Below are 21002 nucleotides of genomic sequence, written 5' to 3'. Positions count from 1 at the left end.
GCTGGGAAACGTTAACATACAGGAACTTTAAGAGACGACCCACGCCCTTAAACAGGCGGTAAAAAACGAGCAGGTGAGGAAGTCACACATTAATAACCGGGCGTACGTACGCCACGCTCTGCAAGGCGGAAGGGACCCTGCCCCTAACAAACGTGGCTTCCGGTTACTTCCGCTCTCCTTTTGGTAGTTTGGCTCCGCGGTTTCTCGCGGTTTTAGTGATCGCTCTACTTAGCAAACGCCGGGCCTTCGTCCTGCAGAGAAGGCGGGCCAGGAAGGAGGTGCTGCGTTCTTATTGGTTGCCATGTGGGAGCGTCACCGGCTACGCCCCGGCCCTGATTGGCTACTCAGAGGGGGCGGCTTGAGAGGCGGTGGCAGCAGCGTGGGGAGCCATGGGTCAGCCTGCCAAGGTGACAAGGCCGTCGAGGAGGGTGCAGGGAAGCTGAAGCTCAGGACCCTCGGCAGGGGAGGGAGGCGACCCCGAGGGGCGGAGAGTGGAGGAGGGTGACAACCTTGAGGGGCGGTGAGGAGGGAGACCTCCAAGAGAGGGGTCAGTGAAAGAGGGCGACGATCATGAGGGCAGTGAGAGAGAAGGGAAACGACCCCGAGGGACAGTGTGAGTGATAAGGGTGACAACCCCGAGGGGCGGTGAGTGGAGGAGAGTGACAACCATGAAAGATGATGAATGGAGGAGGGTGATGACTATCCTTGCCTTCATAAAGAAGGCCAGTAGTAGGAAGATTATAAACAATAAAATCCCTGGAAGTTCTTCAAACTAAAAACCGCAGCATGTTTTGTGAACTTGTAACTAGGGTTTAACTTATCTAGAGGAATACAGAAATCTCTAGAGCAGGAGAGGCAGCATTGCTGAGCCTACTTGTTCACGGCCATCCCAGGCAACATAGGTCTTGTCTCAAAATTTAGAAAGAAAATAATGGAATCACAAGGAACCATAGGCAGAGAGCTTAAGTTTAATTGGGAATTAGGAGGGGCTAGTCTCAGATTTACTGTGTAGCCCAGGCAGGCTTCTAACTCAGCAGTCTTCGTGCCAAGTGTTGGGATTACAGGTGTGAACCTCTACACCCAGCTACTTTCTGCATTTGAAAGGTAGTTTTTTTTAGTTCGGATGTGGTTGTATTTAGCTTAGTGGTAAAACACTTGCTTAGGGTGGTCAAGGCCCTCCCTGGGTTCCATGCCCAGTACTGCATAAATAATAAATAAAAAATACTATTTTATTAGCTCTAATGTGATATTGGCCCCAATAGTTTTGTGATAATAAAGATGACATTAAATTTGTTTTGTTTTCTGAGACAAGGTTTCTCTGTGTAGCCTTGGCTGTTCTGGAACTCACTCTGTAGACCAGGCTGTCCTCGAGAACTCACAGAGATCCTCCTGCCTCGGCTTCCCAAGTGCTGGGATTAAAGGCATGCATGGGTGTTTTTCCTCCATGTATGTGTACCATGTATATGCCTGGTACCACAGAGGCCAGAAGAGGGTGTCAGATTCCTTGGGTTGTGAGCTGCCATGTGGGTGCTGGGAAGAACCTGGGTCCTCTGTGAGAGCAGCCAGTGTTTTAATCTCAGAGCCATTTCTCCAGCTCCCATTTTTCTTTTTATTAGGATAATGTTCTTAAACTAGTGGTACTGTTTTTGTGTTAATGGACCCCACCCCTTAGGTATTACATAAAATTACTGAGGTTACTGTTTGGTTTGAGACTATGGTCTTAAACTTTGGGATCAAGTGATCTCCCTTCTCCACTTCCTAAGATGCTGGGACTACAGGTGTGTAACTAGACACCTAGTTTTGTGTGTGTGTGTGTGTGTGTGTGTGTGTGTCTTTACTTTTTACTTAATTTATATTTTATTTTGTTTTTGTAGTGCTGAGAAATGAACCCAGGGCCCACTGCATGCTCTAAACACAGTCTGCTGTGGTGCCTTTAAAATCCATATTCCTATCAACAATCTCTGCAAGGCAATCAGCTCTTACTGTCAAGCACTTTAGAAAAATCCTTTCTGTACACATTACTCAATCTCTAAGCCACTCCCACATTTTTAGGTTGTTATTGTTCCCCATTCCCGCATAACAAGCCTGTTCATTTCCTGTGATTGTCTTAAAGTACAGGCCAAGCATTTAAAAAAAAAAATCCTAAATCTGAAATGCTCATAAATAAATCTTAAGCATTTTTTCCATTTTTGTGTGTGTACTTGTGAGTGTGTGTATGTATGAATACTTCTATAATTCTTCTACCTTATTTATTGGGAGGTCTCCCAACTGAACCCAGAGTTCTCCAATCTGAGTATGCAGTCTTGCAAGCCTGTTGCTCTGGGCACCCTCTGTTTCTGCCTTCTGAGGCTGGAAATACACATCTACTCTGCATTTTTGTTGGTTCTAGGGATCTAAACTCTGGTCCTCACCCTTGTAGAACCAGCATTTTAATCACTGAGGCATCTCCCCAACCCTAAATCTAAGGTGTGTTTTCTATTTTAATATTTTTAACTATTTTACTTTTTTGCACTGGTGTTTTGCCTGCATGTATGTCTGTGTGAAGTTGTCAGATCACCTGGAACTGTGAGCTGCCATCTGGGTGCTGGGGATTGAATCTGGCCCTGCAAGAACAGCCAATGCTCTTAAACACTGAGCCATCTCCCCAGTTCCACGTTGTTTTTGTTTGTTTGGCTCTGGGTTTTTTTGGGGGTGTGTGTGGAGGTGGGGAGCGGGATGGATATTGGTTTTTTGAATAGGGTTTCTCTGTTTAACAGTCCAACCTTGTTTTCTTGAACGTAAAGAAAAATAACAACTAGGAATTTACTTTGCAAGTTCTTGCTTTTACCAACTGTTCTGAAAAGTAATTTTTTAGAAGTAAATAGAAAATAAATCCAATAATTCTAAACATTATGTAAAATGTGATCTTTTTTTCTTTTCCTTTTAGTTTTTTGAGACAGGGTTTCTCTGTGTAGTCTTAACTGTCCTGGAACTCACTCTGTAGACAAGGCTGGCCTCTGCCTCCTGAATGTTGTAACTAAAGGCATTTACCATTGCTATCTGGTTGTGAGTTTTTTCTTAAGCATAAAATCTTACTGTTTTTATTTTTACTTATTTTTTATAAGTATTTATTTATTTATTTATTTATTATTTATACAGTGTTATGTCCACATGTATACCTGCAGGCTGGAAGAGGGCAGCAGATCTCATTTCAGATGGTTGTGAGCCATCATGTGGTTGTTGGGAATTGAACTCAGGACCTCTGGAAGACCAGCTAGTGTTCTTAACCACTGAGCCATTTTCCAGCCGTGTGGGGGGGGGAGGGGGGGAGGTTAGAAGAAAACCTCAGGTGATGGTCCTTGCCTTCCACCTTGTTTGAGTCAGGAACTCTTTGCATACACAGACTAGCTCAAGAATCCCTTGAGCTTCTGTAATTCTCCTGTCTCGCTGTCACTTTCTCATAGGCATACAGGGATTACAGATGTGCAGTATCATGTATTTTTGTTGTTTTTAATGTGGATTCCAGGGATTTCAACTAGGTTCCTCATGATCGTGGAGCATACGCTTTATCCACTGAGCCATCTCTTCAGTCCTGAATTCTGTTTTTTCTTAATAGGTTTTACAGCTCTTCAGAACACTGCACAGGACAAGACAACAAGTTTTTAAAAACGATAAGAGAGCGCTAGAAGGTAAATGTATCTTTCACTCCTTTAGAGCAAATCCATGCTTTTGTTGCTTTATTTTTTGCAGTGCTAGGAACTTAGAGCCTCACACTTGTGAGGCAAAACACTCTGCCATTGAGCTAGGTTGCCAAGCTGAGCCAGGATCGACAATATCCCAGGCTCCCTTTGAAGGGCCTTTTATGCAGGGTGACCTTGAACTCCTGACCCCCCGCCACCATTCCTGCCGCACATCCATCCTTTATCTGGCTGCCCTTCTCTTCTGACTGTGTGACATGACCTTTCCCATCTTTCCCTGGTGTTCTATAAAGACCTGCTCACATTATACTGATGGAAGAATACTTACTATTTATAAAGATCCAGTTCTCATATAGAATCATTCAAAAGGAAGGGGCAGGTGAGATTCAAGGTTCTCTCTTAATCCCATTTCCCACACTGTAATCAGTGCTACCGTGTTGTTAATGCTGGGGTAAGTGTAGCAGTCACTGCAGTTGTAAGAGAGTGCAGCCACAAGAGTCCACACTCAGCATCTCCCTGTTTGAAGTGGTTTCGGGCTGATTTAGAAGTCATAGCTCAAGGGGGCTGGAGAGATGGCTCAGAGGTTAAGAGCACTGACTGCTCTTCCAGAGGTCCTGAGTTCAATTCCCAGCAACCACATGGTGACTCACAACTATCCTTTATGAGATCTGGTGCCCTCTTCTGGTGTGCAGATATACATGGAAGCAGAATGTTGTATGCATAATAAATAAATAAAATCTTAAAAAGAAAGAAGTCATATCTCAAGACTTCAGTCTCTGTATTGGTCTTATTGATTTCCACTTACCATGCTTTTCCAAACCTCCCTAAGAGGGAGCTGGGCAAAGCCAGGAATTCAAATTCAAATTTGGTCATTTCTTTTAGATATCTCTTCTTCTTCTTCTTCTTCTTCTTCTTCTTCTTCTTCTTCTTCTTCTTCTTCTTCTTCTTCTTCTTCTTCTTCTTCCTCTTCCTCCTCTTCTCCTCCTTCTTCTTCTTTTTCTTCTTCTTCTTCTTCTTCTTCTTCTTCTTCTTCTTATTATTATTATTATTATTATTATTTGGTTTTTCAAGACAGGGTTTCTCTGTATTGTTTTGGAGGCTGTCCTGGAACTCACTCTGTAGACCAGGCTGGCCTCAAACTCACAGAGATCTGCCTGCCTCTGCCTCCTGAGTTCTGGGACTAAAGGTGTGCACCACCAATGCCCGGCCACTTTTTATTATTTTTAATTGCGTGTGTGCTATGCACATTGGTGCAGGTCCCCACAGAAGCCAGACCCGTAGGATCCCTGGAAGCTGGAGTCACAGGCAGTTGTGAGTCACGTGATGTGGGTGTTAGGGATTACACTCAGTACTACATGCTCTTAACTGCTGAGCTATCTCTTCAGCCCCTAGTTATAGAAATACATCATTTTATATGCTTCTTACAAATTTCTAACAGTTTCTCAGCTCTGCAAGGTAATTATACTATAATTCCAATTTTAGCAGATGAGAAAACTGACAAAATATGAAAAAGATTTCCTGCATGTCTTTAGCTAATGGTAGAACTGATGAATATATTAAGCAGTCTGATTCCAAAAGCCAGACTTTTAAAAAAAAGGTTTATTTTTATTTATGTGTGTGGATGTTTTGCCTACATATATATCTGTGTGCCACTTGGGTGCTTGGGAAGCCAGAAGAGGGTGATGGATCCCTGGAGCCACCATTGAGCCATCTCTCCAGCCTCCACTAGGACCAGACTCTGGTTTAACCATCCTACAAACTGAGGAAAATGAGCACGGAAGGAGGCTTCCATGGCTATTTCTTTTTGTCAACATGGTATATTTTGTTGCTTTAGGCAACGTTTGTTGTATATTTACTAAGAACTTCATACAGATTGTTCCACTAAATGCTCGTAACACAGCGAGGTCAATTAGAATAGGTTAAACTGCTGTAATGTAGGTGGAATATGTGAGCCTAAAAGTTTTTTTGTTATTGTTTGAGACACAGCCTGCTTTATAGTCCTACCTGTCCTAGAACTCACCATGTAGACCCAGCTGGTCTCAGACTCACAGAGCACCTCCTGCCTCTGCCTCCCAACCCAGTACTTAGTTAAAGGCTGTGTCACACGTAGCAACTTTGCTTTCATCATTCACTTCTACATCAGCCTAGGGATCAAATCTTCTGTACTGGCATATGTGTGTGCAGGTATAGGTTATATATTGTTTGCACTGATTCTTGCCATCTTCATAAAGCACATGCATGTAACTCCAGCACTCTAGAAGCTGAGGCAGAGGGCTCACAAGTCTAAGAACAGTCAGGGCTTTACAGTGAGACCCTATCTCAAAATAAAATAAAATAAAACGAGGTGTTACTTTAAATGTTCAGATTTAGAGAAAAAAAATACTGGACTACTTAGAATCCAGTAGTTCTGGAAGTACACAAAGTTGAAAAGAAGCCAGGCATGGTGTCCTTAAAGGCTGAGGATCTCTGTGGGTTTGAGGCCAGCCTGGTCTATATAATGAATTCCAGTATAGCCAGAGCTATATAGAGAGACTCTGTCGAGAGAGACAGAGAGAGAGAGAGAGAGAGAGAGAGAGAGAGAGGCAGAGGACCTGAGTATTAGAATACTGATTAGGTTAATACATTTCTTCTTCTTCTTCTTCTTCTTCTTCTTCTTCTTCTTCTTCTTCTTCTTCTTCTTCTTCTTCTTCTTCTTCTTCTTCTTCTTCTTTCTCCTCCCCTTCCTCCTCCTCCTCCTCCTCCTCCTCTCTCTCTCTCTCTCAGACAGAACTTCACCATATAGCCCAAGCTGGCCTCAAACTCAAAATCCTCCTGCCTCATCCTCCAAATGCTGCTGTTATGGTGTGCAACACCATGCTTTGTTTTATGTGAGAAGTAGAAATTCATAATGGATATCATTGAGTAACATGTTAAGAATCATAAGTATTAATTACATGTATTTCTCTCTCTCTCTCTCTCTCTAGCAGCCAGAGTAAAGATAAACGAAGAATTCAAAAAACATAAAAATGAGGCCTCCCCGGAGAAAATAGAAGAGGTACAGTAATAGGTTTCAATTGTAATAAAGCTGGTGTAAATGTTCTAGGTAAAGAGAGGACGGTGGGAATGGAGGGTTATATGAAGGGAAGCCATTGAGCACCTGCAGTAGTAAAAGCTTCCACAGCTGTAGACAACCTCCACTTGTTTGCTGTGGCTCCCCTCAGGATTATTTCCTACCCACCGAGATAACAAGGCCCCCTGGAAAGAGAATACAGAAGCAGCCCTAGTCCAGTCCAGGGCAGCTGAACGATGGCAGAAGCCCTAACATTCTTTTTTCTTGAGGCAAGTGACTTCACTTGAGGCAAGTGACTAAAGATAAGGAACAAGTGTTCATGACGCAGCACTTCAGAGGGAATTTTAGGTAGGGAAGCATCCTGACTAATGCAGAGTAGAGCTGGGCATGGTGGGGTATGCCTGTCATTCTAGTACTCAAGAGGCTGAAGCAGAAGAATCACGAATCCAATGCCAGCCTGGACTATATACTAACGTACTGTCTTTTAAAAAAGTAAGAAAAGATTCATACTTATGAAGAATTGATTGGTAAAAGAGAAAATACAAATGAGAGAAAGTCTCCCATATTTAATATCATTTATACACATGAATAAAAATCTACTTTATTTATTTATTTTGAGACAGGGTCTCACTGTGTAGCTCTGCTGTGTTAGAACTCACTGTGTAGACCAGGCCAGCCTCTGCCTCCAAAGTGATAGGATTAAAGGTGTGTTCCACCATGCCCAGCCCTGAACACATTTTAAAATGCATATTATAACAAGAAAGTTCTAAATCTGTTTTTGAGCAAAATATAGGATATGTAGATAAAAATGAAGGGCATCTGAAATGTTTGCACTTTCTATACTACTCTTTACAGTTGCACAGAGCTAAAAGCCACATTATCTGAAAGTGACCTGTTAAACTGTGGTTTTCAAAACCAGTGCAGTTCTACAAAGCACTCAGGGGTTGGTTACTCTGTTTGATTTTCCTAACAGATGTTGAAAATGGGTTCTGATGTTGAACTGTTACTCAGAACATGTGTTATTCAAGGTATTCACACTGACCGCAACACATTGAGTAAGTAAAGTGTGTGGGGGGTATGATTTCTGATTGTGATATTTCAAAATAGTAATGATTACTGCACCTTTGTTTGTTTTTATTTTATTACTATTGATTTTTTTTCTTTCTTAATTCTTTGAGACAGGGTTTCTTTGAACTTGCTGTGTAAATCAGACTGGTCTCCACTGGGATTAAAGGCATGACCACACCCACCACACTGGCTTTACTCTAACACTGACACTGGGATTGAACTCAAAAGCTCAACTGAGCCATGTAGCACTAATAATAAAAACCTAGAGACAGGGGCTGGAGAGATGGCTTAGAGGTTAAGAGCACTGCCTGCTCTTCCAGAGGTCCTGAGTTCAATTCTCAGTAACCACATGGTGGCTCACAATCATCTGAAATGAGATCTGGTGCCCTCCCTGGCCTGTAGTTATACATGTAGAAAGAACACTGTATACATAATAAATAAATAAATCTTTAAAAAAAGAAAAAGAAAAAATTCTAGAGACAGATATAGGGGTTCAAGCTGAAGATCAGAGAAGCAAAGCAGCCAAGCCAGTAGCTCTTACTTCTACCTGTATTCAAATGGGTGATCCTGTCTCCACTAATCCTCAGAGTGCAATGCTCTCTCTACAAAACCTCAGACTGAATGCTCTCCATATCTTGAAACTAAATCTCACATGAGACCCTTTGCTTCTTCCTTTTATACCTCTCAAATCCTGGGATTAAAGGCATGAGCTCTGATTCACTCTCGAGTGTAGCCCAGGGTGGTCTTGGACTCACAGAGATCCATCTGCCTGTCTCCTGAGTCCTGGGATTACAGGTATGTGCCACCACTGCCTGTCTTCTAGGACTAACTACTATGGCTGCTGGGATTAAAGGTGTGTATCACCACTGCTTGGCTCTATGGCTATGGCTAGCTTTGCATTTTGCTCTCCTTGTTGCTTTATTAGATCATAAACAATGTATCACCACAGTGCCATCTCTCTTACCCCCTTTTTACTTTTAAGTTTATTTTTAGATTTATTTTGAGGCAGGATTTCTCTGTGTAGCCTTGATTGTCCTAGAACTTGCTCTGTAGACCAGGCTGGCCTCAAACTCACAGAAATCCTCCTGCCTCTGCCTCCTGAGTGTTGGGATTAAAACTGTATGCCACTACTGCCCGGATAGATATTTTTCTTTTATTTTATGTGTATTCATGTTTTACTTGCATGTATATATGTGCACCCACGTGTGCTTGGTATCAGCTGAAGTCACAAGAGAGCTTTGGATCCCCTGGGTTAAAATTATGGATGGTTGTTAGCCATTATGTGAATGATGAGAACTGAAACCAGGTCCTCTATAAGAGCAGCTCGTGCTCTTAACTGCTGAGCCATCTATCCAGAGCCCCTCTCCCATAATATTAATTCCTGGTTATATTGCAAAATTGTAGTTGTAAACATACTTTTTTTGTTTGTTTGTTTTTTTCTAGACAGGGTCTCACTATATAGTCTTGGCTGTCCTAGAACTCATTATATAGACCAGGCTGGCCTTGAACTCACAGAGATCTGCTTGCTTCTGCCTCACAAGTGCTGAGACTAAAGGAGTGCACCACTATATTAACTACAACATTTTTTTTTTTCAAGACAGGGTTTCTCTGTATTGCTTTGGAAGTTGTCCTGGAACTAGCACTGTAGGCCAGGTTCAACTACAACATTTTTTTTCTCCATTTTTTTAATTTAAATTAGAAACAAGATTGTTTTACATGTCAATCCTAGTTCCCTCTGCCTCCCCTGCCCCCCACCCCCAACTAAAACCCTATCTATCACATACCCTTTCTGCTCCCTAGGGAGGGTGAGGCCTTTCATAGGGGATCAGTCTGTCATATCCTTTGGGATAGGGCCTAGCCCCCCCCCCCCCATGTGTCTTGGCTCAGGGAGTATCCCTCTATGTGGAATGGGCTCCCAAAGTCAATTCCTATGCTATAGATAAGTACTGATATACTACAAGAGGCCCCATATATTTCCCAGGCCTTTTCACTGACACCCACGTTCATGGGATCTGGATCAGTCTCATGCTGGTTTCCCAGCAATTAGTCTGGGGACCAAGAGCTCCCCCTTGGTCAGGTCAGCTGTTTCTGTGGGTTTTACCATCCTGGTCTTGACCCCTTTGCTCATCACTCCTCCTTCTCTGCAACTGGATTCTTGTTCAGTTCAGTGTTTAGCTGTGGGTATCTGCTTCTACTTCCATCAGCTGCTGGATGAAGGCCATAGGATGGTATATAAGTTAGTCATCAATCTCATTATCAGGGGAGGGCATTTAAGGTAGCCTCTCCTCTGTTGCTTAGATTGTTGGTGTCATCTTTGTAGATCTCCAGACATTTCCCTAGTGCCTGATTTCTCTTTAAACCTATAATGGCTCCCTCTATTATGGTATCTCTTATCTTGCTCTCCTCTATTCTTCCCCAACTCAATCTTTCTGCTCCCTCCTGTCCTCCTCCCCCTCTCCGCTTCTCCCCTTCTCATTCTCCTAGCTCCCTCTCCCCTCCCCCCATGCTCCTGATTTGCTCAGGAGATCTGTCCCTTTCCCCTTTTCCGGGGGACCATGTATGTCTCTCTTAGAGTCCTCCTTGTTTCTTAGATTCTCTGGTGGTGTGGATTGTAGGCTGGTAATCCATATATGAGTCAGTATATTATGTAACTATATTAATTTTTATGGCATCATTATGTACCTAGACTAAGTCTATGTTTTTTACCTTTTATTCTGTAATTAGTACAGAAGAATTGGGATTATAGGAAATGGAAAAATATACTTAAGAATCTGTTATTTTGTTGGGTGGTGATGGTGTATACCTGGTGTAATCTGACCTCTCAGGAGGCAAAGGCAGGCAGATCTCTGTGAGTTCCAGGTCAGCCTGGTCTACAGAGTGAGTTCTAGGGCAGCGAGGGCTACACAGAGAAAGTTTGTATTGAAAAAAAAAATGTCTCAGGACTCCTGCTGGAATGTTAGCAAAATCTCACTGCAGGTTGCGACTTGTTTGTGTGTGTGTGTGTGTGTGTGTGTGTGTGTGTGCATGCATGTGTGTGCATGTACGTGTGTGTGCTCGAATTCTCACAAATGAACACAGTGGAGGTCAGGTTAGCTCTCATGTGTGGGTTCGAGGCATTGAGTTTGGGGTATTAGACTTGATGACAGGCACCTTTACACACTAAGCCATCTTACAGGCCCCTTTATTGAATTTGTCTGCTAACTAATGAATTAGGAGCACCTTTCAGTTGGTTAGTGGAGATCTGAAGATTGTCTTTACAAAGTATCTACTAAAGCCTTCTGTCCACTTGTCTAGAGGATTGTTTGCCTTTTTTTTTTTTTTGACTTAAAGGGATTTTAGTATGTCCTATATACAAATCCTTTATTGGATATGTGTATTCTAAGAACTTCCTACTTGTGGCTTTTCCCTTTGAGGAGTTTTTGTTTGTTTGTTTGTTTTGGTTTTGGTTTTTCAAGACAGGGTTACTCTGTGTAGCTTTGGAGCCTTTCCCAGAACTCTGTTTGTAGACCAGGATGGCCTAGAACTCACAGAAATCTGCCTGCCTCTGCCTCCCGAGTGTTGGAACTACTAAAGCCTTGCACCACCACCACCCAACCTTTTGGGGAGTTTCTTATTTTAATATAGTCTAGTTGATCCATTTTCCTTTATTGTAGTTGGAATTTTCTTTGGGCCACCAACCAGCTCCCAAATAAAGACATGGAGACTTATTAATTATGAAAGCTCAGTCTTAGCTTAGGCTTGTCCCACTAGCTCTTTTAACTTAATTTAAACCTGTTTCTCTTCATCTAAATGTTGCCTTGGAGCTTTTTACCTTTCTTTCATTCTGTATGTCCTACTTTCCAGACTCTCTGTGTCTGTCAGGCTGGCCCCTGGCATCTTCCTGGCCTCCTATTTACTCTCCCTGCCTGAAAGTTCTTCCTGTACCTCCTCCTTCACTATTGGACATTCAGTTTTTTATTAGACCAATCAGGTGCCTTAGACACACAAGGTAAGACAGCAAAACATCTTACATAACTAAACAAGTGCAACACATCTTTACATAGTTAAATAAACATTTTGCAACACTTTGTTGGTATTTTTTGGGTCCTGTTGAAGACTGTGTCAAACATGGTCATGGAGGGATTCTCCAGTGCTTTGTTCCAAAAGGTGGTGTTTTAGTTAGGGTTTCTGTTACTGTGAAGAAACACCATGGCCACAACAACTCATGTAAATGAGACATTTAATTGAAGTGGCTTGTTTACAGTTCAGAGGTTCAGTCCATTTCATCATGGTAGGATATGGTGTTGGAGAGGCAGCTGAGAATCCTATATCTTGCAGGCAACAGGAAGTGGTCTGAGTATCACACTGAGCGTAAGCCCAAGTATATGAGACCTCAAAGCCTTTTTCCACTGTGACATACTTCCTCCAACAAGGGCATACTTACTCCAATAAGGCCGCACTTCCTAATAGTGCCATTCTCTTTGGGGGCCATTTTCTTTCAAACCACTACAGTATCTTTTTGATTATCTACTAAAGTTGGCTTTGTGGTTTTTGTTTTGTTTTTCAAGACAGGGTTTCTCTGTGTAGCCCTGGTTGTCCTTGAACTCACTCTACAGACCAGGCTGGCCTTGAATGGCTTTGTGTGTTTTAAGAACACTTGGTCCACTCTCCTACCACTGACAGATAAGCAAACTAGATCACTGAATCATGTAAAGATCTTTACTGTTGCTATAAACAAACAAACTGAGTTAAAATTTCTTGACTCCTTTACCTTTGCAGTTGTGGAGTGCAGAACCACTGTTGCACAGACTAGATTTTGATTTCATCTTCTTGAATTTCTCCTGGTATAAAATTAGCATATGCCCCTACCCCCATACACACGAGGCAGCATCTCACATTCCTTTTTTTGTTGTTGTTTTGTTTTTATTTATTTATTTTTGAGACAGGGTTTCTCTATGTAGTACTGGCTGTTATGGAACTTGCTATGCTGGCCTCAATTCAAAGAATCTGCCTACTGAGTGTTCGGATTAAAGACACGTGCCACCAGGCAATCTCCACCCTTCACCCCCTTTTCTTAGGTCACTTCCTGAAAACCCATCCATTTCCAGGGCAACTTCTAGCAGGTCTACATGCCTACCACATCTTCATTGTTTAAGATGAGATTCAAGATTGTGTCTCTTTGTTTTGGAGCAGGCTGCTTGAAGGGAAATCTTATAGGCGCTCTTCTCATTCTAGCCTAGTCAGGGGCCATCACTGTGACTTAGCAGCTGTGATCAGTATCTAGTTCAATCCCAGAGCTTTCCTCATGGCTGTAGGTAGCTTCGTGGTCAGAACTTGAACAGCTTTGTAGAAAGGAGTTTTTATAAGATGATGGAAGGCTTTGGCTTTGTGGCAAGATAGAAACGACAGCAACCAGTTTTGGAAATTCTTCATACCACTCACCAGTATTGAAGACTAAAGGTTGATATGACAGACTGCTTCTTTTGCTGTAGCCATGGTGATAAACTTTTCCCATAGCCTGGAGGCTTGGAGATAGGAATATATTTTGGAGGTTGCAGAGGTCTGGACTGCTCAAACCAGTGCTTTCTGATAGAGGAGATGTCTATAATGGTGTCAGCTAAGCCTGCCGTGACTCCCAAGTAACATGTTCATTAAGAGGGTCACTGGGTAAGGAACAACATGTTGTAAGGTATCCACCAGAGGAGATCACACAGACATGGATTCAAGGCAATAAAAAGTCTTTATTAGCTGGCTGGTGACTAGACTAGGTGTTCAGGACCCAAGTGGAGTCCCTACCCTTTCTCAGGGTAGGATTTTAGCACAAAAATCACATCCTGGATTGACACACCCCATTTAGGGACTTTCCCAGAACTAGGGACTTTGATGGATCAGGTCTTTGTTTTGGCAGATGTTGCTGCCTATGTGCTGGGTTCCACAGCCTGAATGGTTCTTCCATCATGGTGTCAGTGTGCTAAGATCTGGGGCATGTTAAACAGCAGTGAAAGCTCCACATTCTCCACACCAATTTGCTTTGTTAGTTTCTCTGTTTTTGAGCTACTTTCTGGTTGGAACAGTTGCATCTACCATCCTTTGATAGAAAAGTATGTGAATGTGCCAAATGTTGTTAAACGGAAAGTGAACCCTTAGTTCATTTTCAACTCAGTGGGTGAGAAGAGGCTTCAGCATGAACCATCTTGATCATTGATGTCCAGGCAGGAGGGCCAGGGGTCGTAGAGCCTCTACCTTATTTTTTTTTAAGATTTTGTTGTTTAATTCAAAGATGTTTATTTATTTATGTGTATGTGTGTACCTTTGTGTGTGTGTGTGTGTGTGTGTGTGTGTGTGTGTGTGTATGCCATGTGCATGGAGTAGCTGGAGGAGATTAGATCTTCTAGAACTGGAGTTACCTGATATGGGTACTGGGAACTGAACTCGGGTTCTCTGGAAGAACAGCAAGTGCTCTTCACCACCGAGCTATCCCTCCGTTCCCCTGTTTTTGTTTTTTGTTTTTGTTTGATTTTTGAGACATGCCCTCCAAGCTACCCTCTAACTCCTTATGTAGCTGATGGCCTTAAGCTTCTGACCCCCCCCTGCCTCTACCTTCTGAGTGTTTTGTCTACAGACATGTACCACCTTGCTTTATATATGTGAATCACACTCAGGGCCTCTGTATGCTAGGCAAGCACTCTACTGTCAGTGGAAAAATACAGCCTTTACCTCAAAAGGTAAATCTACTCAAAAGGTAGATCCCCTGGAACTAGAATTACAGACAGTTGTGAGACACTGTGTATGTGCTGGAAATTGAACCCTAGCTGAAGAATAGCCAATGCTATTGACTGCTGAACCATCTCTGTGGCCCCCAACCCAGTATTTTTTTTAACTTCCTCTCTAGCATATATGTAAGACAGACAAAATTGGGTTGTATTTCTAAGTATATGTGATAACATTAAGAAAATACAGCCAGAAAAACTTTTTCAGATGTCTTTTTGTTGTTTGTTTGTTTGTTTGTTTGTTTGTTTTTTGAGACAGGGTCTCACTATGTAGCTCAGACTGTCCTAGAACTCACTATGTAGAATCAGGCTGGCCTCAAACCCATAAAGACCTCCTGCCTCTGCCTCCCAAGTGCTGGGATTAAAGGTGTACACAACTATGTCCAGCTCAGATGTTTGTTTGTTTAAACTTCTGCCTTTTTGTATGTATGTATGTGTCTGTGTGTGCATATCTGTGTATGTGCATATGTGTATATGGAGGCCAGAAGTTAATGTCAGATGTCCTGGATTGCTCTCCACCTAATTGTTAATGACAAGGTCTCTCACTGAACCTGGAAGTCACTGCTATAGCTAAACTGGCTAGTTTGCCAGACCCAGAGATCTACCTGTGTCCACCACTCTAGCTCTGAGATCATAGGTGTGTGCTTCTGTGTGGGAGCTGGGGATCAAAACTCAGATCCTATGCTTTCACAGGAAGCATTTTATCAACTCACTCATCTCCCTAGCCCTAAACTTCTACCTTTGGATCCTGTACATTTGTCATTGTCAAACACATCTGATTTTTTTCTAAGACAGTTTAATGTGACTCAGCCCATATTTACTGAATCCTCATTGTGGTAGACACTGGGATTTATGTGAAACAATGGGCTAGACAAATGTGGGTCTTGTCCCTAAGAAACTGAGCACTCTGTAAAAGATTGGTAGTTAAGTGTTCTTCCATAGCACTTCTGTATGTCGGAGGAGCTCCAAGACCAAGCACAGGGAGGGACAGGTTCCTGGAAAGAACATGACCAAAGCGTAAGCTCCTCATTTCAGCTTATTGCTGTTTATGTGCCTGATATATTTTTATATATTGTATACATTTTATATTTATATGTTTTATAACTTTAAAATACCTTGAAGTCCTATATATTATTAATGTCCAAATGTTTCTGCCACACTATTGTGAACTATGAGTGTGTGTGTGTGTGTGTGTGTGTGTGTGTGTGTGTGTGTGTGTGTTTATACATATTTAAAAAAAATTTTGGAGACAAACCTGGAGCAACAGCAATAAGAGAAACAACCCAAATGTCAGTACATGTAGGGTAGCTTTTTCTGTTTTTAGCAAGATGCTGAGAAAGAATGCATGCAGATTAAATTGGTCCATTGACAAAGCAAAGATGGAATGAGTGTTACTTTGCTAAGGGGCACTCTTCTGTCTGCAGCCTGTGTTCTGAGGAGAGCCTTGAGGAGCTGCAAAGAGTCACAGGTCCACATTCCCACTTAAGACAGATGTAAAGAGGCTTCTGAAATCTAACCTGAGGTCTTTTCAGTTTGCTCCCGGGCCTCTTTCCTTCTTACTTCACTCTTCACTGTTGCTTTTCTTGCTTTAAGAAGTGTTCTCAATGTAAGAACTAGTGAGTGCAGCATATCCCAGTGACATTACCAAAGAGGGATGACAGTCTTTAGTGCTCAAAATAGGGTAAGATACTTGCCCATGGCTTCTTGTTTGTGGAAACAGGCTTGAAGTTCATAGTTTTTGAGTGGATTGTATTGCTTAGAAACCCAGGCTCATGTAGTTCACTTCAGCTCTTAAAGCCATCCCTGATCTTCTGAACTCAGGTTAACAGGAAGTGGACTGTGAAAGCTTTTGAACACCCCCCCCCCATCTTTGGCTATTTTCCCCAAGATCTCCATCTCCCCAAGACAGGGAGTGGCCCAGAGTCTGGGTCTGGCATCTGTGTAATAGAGTGCATCAGAGCAGGGCTTTGAGTCTCTTGAAAATAGAATTTGGTATTGCCAGATTAGCAGACTGAGGATTTAGTCCATTACCAAGTAAAGAAGTTTGCCTTTTCCTATCCCTGGGATTTAGGATTTTCTGTGACCTGGGCACCACCATGGATTCCCAATCTCATGTTTTTATTTTTCATCCCATCATTTATTTCCCACTTAAGTGGGGTAGGTGTCTTCCATATGCGCCACAGATGGACCCAGTGGGCAGAGCAGGCCAGCACATTAACCAGAGGCCCTCCATGTGAATCTGGGTGAGGTTAGGGGACAGACAGTAAACGGGAGTGTGCTATAAATTGCTTATGTCTATGCTGCATATCCAGAGAGGGACGACAAGGAAGACTATAATGTGACTTCTCAGTCTGTCCGGCATCTTTTGTAAGCATTTATCTACTGAGTGTCATTTCCACTGAAGCCATTGTTTTGTTGAAAAGGAATGGGCTGGGTGAGGTTCCCCTCCTGCCTTCAGTGCAAATGCAGTAATAGCAGAAGGAAAGGCAAACTGCTGTTCCAAAGGGCTGCAGACACGGAGGAAAAAGGATTCTGGATTCTTAGCAGCACCAAGGACTTACACTAGCTCAGGCCTACTGTGTTTCATAATGGAAGAAAATTAAATCTTACAAACCACTGATGGATTTCTGGTTGTTCAAAGCTGATCACAATCCAAAGTAAAATTGATGGGTTTAGTAATTTATTCAATTTAACAGTCTCAAATGCTTGCATTTTCACTATAAAAGGCATTTGTGAAGCATTATGTTATTTGTTGTTTATCTTTTCCAATAGATTATGAGCCCCTTGAAGCCAAAGAAACTTTTCTCTTTTTTTTTGAGACAGAGAAAATAGACTTTTCTTTATTATGTAGCTCTGGCTGCCCCAGCTTTGCCTGTAGACCGGTCTGGCCTCCACCTCACAGAGGTCCCGCCTGCCTCTGCCTCCCAAGTGCTGGATTAAAGGTGTGCGCCACCACTCCTCTTCATGTTCATCTTCATCCCTTCCTTCCTTCCCTTCCTTCCTTCCTTCCTTCCTTCCTTCCTTCCTTCCTTCCTTCCTTCCTTCCTTCCTTCCTTCCTTCCTTTCTTTCTTTCTTTCTTTCTTTCTTTCTTTCTTTCTTTGTGTGCTCTGTCTGCATGTATGCCTACAGACCAGAAGAGGGCATCAGATCCCATTGTAGATGATTGTGAGCCACCATGTGGTTGCTAGGAATTGAATCCAGGACCTCTGAAAGAGTAACTAGTGCTCTTAATTGCTGAGCCATCTCTGTAGCCCTGTGGGGCAGGAGAAATGACTCAGCAGTTCAGAGCTGATAGAAGATCATACTGATCTTCAAGAGAACTGAAGTTCCTTTCCTATCACCCACATTGGGTGGTTCATAATCATTTGTAACTTTAGCTCTGGGGAAATCTGATATACTCTTCCGGCTTCCTGGGGCACATGCACTCACGCACGCACACACACACATACATTCATACACATAAATAAAAATAAATCTTCAAAAATACTTCAATATGCATTTCTTTTTGTTATATTTTTTGAGATAAGATCTCACTATTTAGCTCTGGCTGTTCAGGAACTTGCTATGTAGTCCAGGCTGGCCTTGAACTCAGAGATCCACCTATCTCTGTTTCCTGAGTGTTGGGAATAAAAATGTGAGCCCAGTCCCCTCAATGTGCATTTCTTGACTATAAAGGACATTTCTTAATCACTGTTTACTTATCAGAACTAGGGTATTAACATTAATGAAATACTCTTGTTTAATTAATTTTTTTTCTAGGTTGTTGTTTAGCAGTGTGTCTCAGTGAGGGCACTGCTGTCATTCTGTCATGACAGTTCCTCATTGCACCAGACTGTCTTTCTCATTGCAGTTAGCATCCTTGGCTCCTGCCCAGTAAATTTTTAGCAGCATTCCCTAAGTGATATGTCTGAAGTCTCCCTCAGTTAGACACCGTTGTTAGGGGGTAAGGATGTAGCTCGGTGGTAGGGTACAAGTCTTGTAATGTATGAAGGCCAAAAAGGAAGGGAGGAAAGGAGAGGGGAAATTAGGGGAGGGGAGGGGAGCCACTGTTCTGTAGATATGGACTTTCTAAGTTAGGGGAGTGATGTCTTGCTTTCTATAAAAATTTCCAAGTATCCAGTCAAGGTGTAATACACCTATAGTCTTATTATTGGGAGGTGGAGGCTGGAGGGTCAGTAGTTCAAGGTTAGCCTCAGCTACATAGGGAGTTAAAGGCCAGCCTGACTATTTGAGACCCTCTCTCAAAACCATTCCTAGATGGCAATTTTAATTAGCAATTAACAGATGGCCAAAAATGTGTTTTTAGCTTAATTCTGTTCAGTTGTTTAATTAGTCATGTTTAGTAAAATGATGGACTCAGTTGTATGTTTTTATGTAATGAGGATCTTATTAAATGCCTCCATTTAGAGTCAAAGATTTCACCTCAGACAGCAACTGAAATAAAATGTCTCTAGAAATGTTTTCTTTGAGGTTCCTAAACTTGACAGTTTACAGTTGGAACTTGTGGGGGAAGTGATGTGCTGGCACTTAGGTCTGATTTGAGGATAGTGACTGGAGTTCTAATCATCTTAACCACTTGTCTCTGTGTTCCTTTTAGAACTGGTCCCCAGGAACGATCTTCTAACAGAAAACGTGCCGTACTGTGATGCGCCAGCTCAGAAGCAGTAAAGTGCCAACTCAGAAGCAGTAAAGCCTCCAGGACAAAATCCATCTCTGCCCCCTCTGACTTTAAATACATACCTGGCAAAAGTCCTGGGCATGCAGATGTTTCTCTCTGAAGCAGCGCGTTGCAAACAAACAAAAGGCTGAGGGCTGCAGGGTACTGAAGTGTTCTGAGGACATAGATGTGCCATCCCTTCAAACTGACAGGCAGTCTTAACCTGGCGACTGAATGCCTGGGGAAGTGGGACATGCTTCTCTTTCCCTTTGGTAGGTGTTTTGGTCTTACCAAAGCTATTTGCCAATGAAGCACTTTACCAACTTGGTGACTTTTCATCCCACGAGAAACACAACTGCTAAATACAAAATGCTGCCAAATTAAATTGATGTTTAATTTCCAAAATATTAAGTTGGTAAAATATTAACATTTTCCTGCCAGCTCTGTACTGAAAGTAACCATTGTTTCTCAAAGTCCTGTGGTTATTTCTGCAGATAACAAATAATTATGTGGCTTATTTCTCTGTTCTTATGAAGACAGTTTTCCCCTGGCCTGTGTAAATGTCTAAACACCATGAGTGTGCGGAGTCTGCAGAGGTCAGGAACAGGGTATTGGATGCCCTGGGACTGGAGTTGTAGATAGTCCTGAGCTGCTATGTAGGTGCTAGGAATTGAACCTGGGTCCTCTAAAAGAGCAACAAGTGCTCTTAACCACTGAGCCATCTCTCCAGACCCTATAAAAACATTTTAAACAGTCTTCTGAAGATGGATGGATGAAATGTCAACATCACTTTGGCCACTATAGAATAAAGACATCCAGCATTTTTCGGAAGTGGTGGCCCTCAGACTACTTGGTCTTTGTAGAATGAGCTATATTTGGATCATTTGGATGTTACTGTGAAATGCTGTAGATGGCTACATTCTCCTTTTATTTTTTTTGATATAGGATCTCACTGTGCAATCCTAGTCTTGAACTCAGAGATCGATCTGCCTCTGCCTCCCCAGTGCTTTTCATAATTTGATCCTGAGTGTTGCCAAATAAATAATAATAATTATACTTTATTAAAGTTAAAAAAATTTCACTGGGTGTGGTAGTGTACAGCTTTAAGCCTAGCACTCAAGAGGCAGAGGTAGGTGGATCTCTGTAAGTTTGAGGTCAGCCTGGTATACAAAGCAAGTTCCAAGACAGCCAGGGCTACACAGAGAAACCTTATCTTGAAAAACAAAACAAAAATGACAGAAAATCATTAGTGAAAAATAGTTGAGATAATATCTGAATCATATATCTGATAATTCTTATTATATAAAGAATATATGTTGGGCTGGAGAGATGGCTCGGTGGTTAAGGGCACTGACTGCTCTTCCAGAGGACCTGGGTTCAACTTCCAGCACTCACATGGCTGCTCACAACTGTCCATAACTCCAAGATCTGACAGCCTCTCATAGACATACATGCAGGCAAAACACCAGTGCACATAAAATAAAGATAAATAAATTATTTTTTTAAAAAAGAATATATGTTAGCAGGGTGGTGGTGGCACACATCTTTAATCCCAGCACTCGGGAGGCAGAGGCAGGAGGAGGAGGAGGTTCTCTCTGAGTTTGAGGCCAGCTTGATCTAAAGAGCTAGTTTCAGGATAGCCAAGGCTACACAAACCCTGTCTCAAAAAAAAAAAAAAAAAAAATATATATATATATATATATATATATATATATATATATATATATATTCGGTATATAAAAAGATTTATCATATTTTAAGAACTGAGTATAAGAAAGCAAGCAGGGACTGAGATGGTGCA

At 42.2% G+C, this 21002-nt stretch overlaps 1 protein-coding gene across 4 annotated transcripts; it reads left to right on the top strand.

The window, feature by feature from the left end:
- The first annotated feature begins 253 nt into the window (after positions 1-253).
- Lyrm7 (LYR motif containing 7) lies at positions 254-19736 on the top strand. 4 transcript variants are annotated; one of them, XM_027427483.2, is made up of 6 exons: positions 620-1104; positions 1673-1778; positions 3596-3668; positions 6644-6711; positions 7700-7781; positions 19142-19736. In XM_027427483.2, exons 2-6 carry the CDS (start codon positions 1764-1766, stop codon positions 19210-19212), a joined length of 309 nt encoding a protein of 102 aa, XP_027283284.1. In that variant the 5' UTR covers positions 620-1104; positions 1673-1763; the 3' UTR covers positions 19213-19736. The 4 variants fall into 4 exon arrangements, with proteins under 4 accessions (XP_027283283.1, XP_027283281.1, XP_027283284.1 ...); XM_027427482.2 differs by lacking the exons at positions 620-1104; positions 1673-1778 and adding an exon at positions 254-407; XM_027427480.2 differs by lacking the exons at positions 620-1104; positions 1673-1778 and adding an exon at positions 255-407 and having other exon boundaries at positions 6641-6711.
- The last annotated feature ends 1266 nt before the right edge of the window (positions 19737-21002 follow it).

The sequence above is a fragment of the Cricetulus griseus genome, chromosome 7 (assembly GCF_003668045.3).
Source record: "Cricetulus griseus strain 17A/GY chromosome 7, alternate assembly CriGri-PICRH-1.0, whole genome shotgun sequence".
NCBI classification, from domain to species: domain Eukaryota; kingdom Metazoa; phylum Chordata; class Mammalia; order Rodentia; family Cricetidae; genus Cricetulus; species Cricetulus griseus.
Note: the sequence above shows the minus strand (reverse complement) of the source record. Positions and strands in the feature narration are given on the sequence as shown.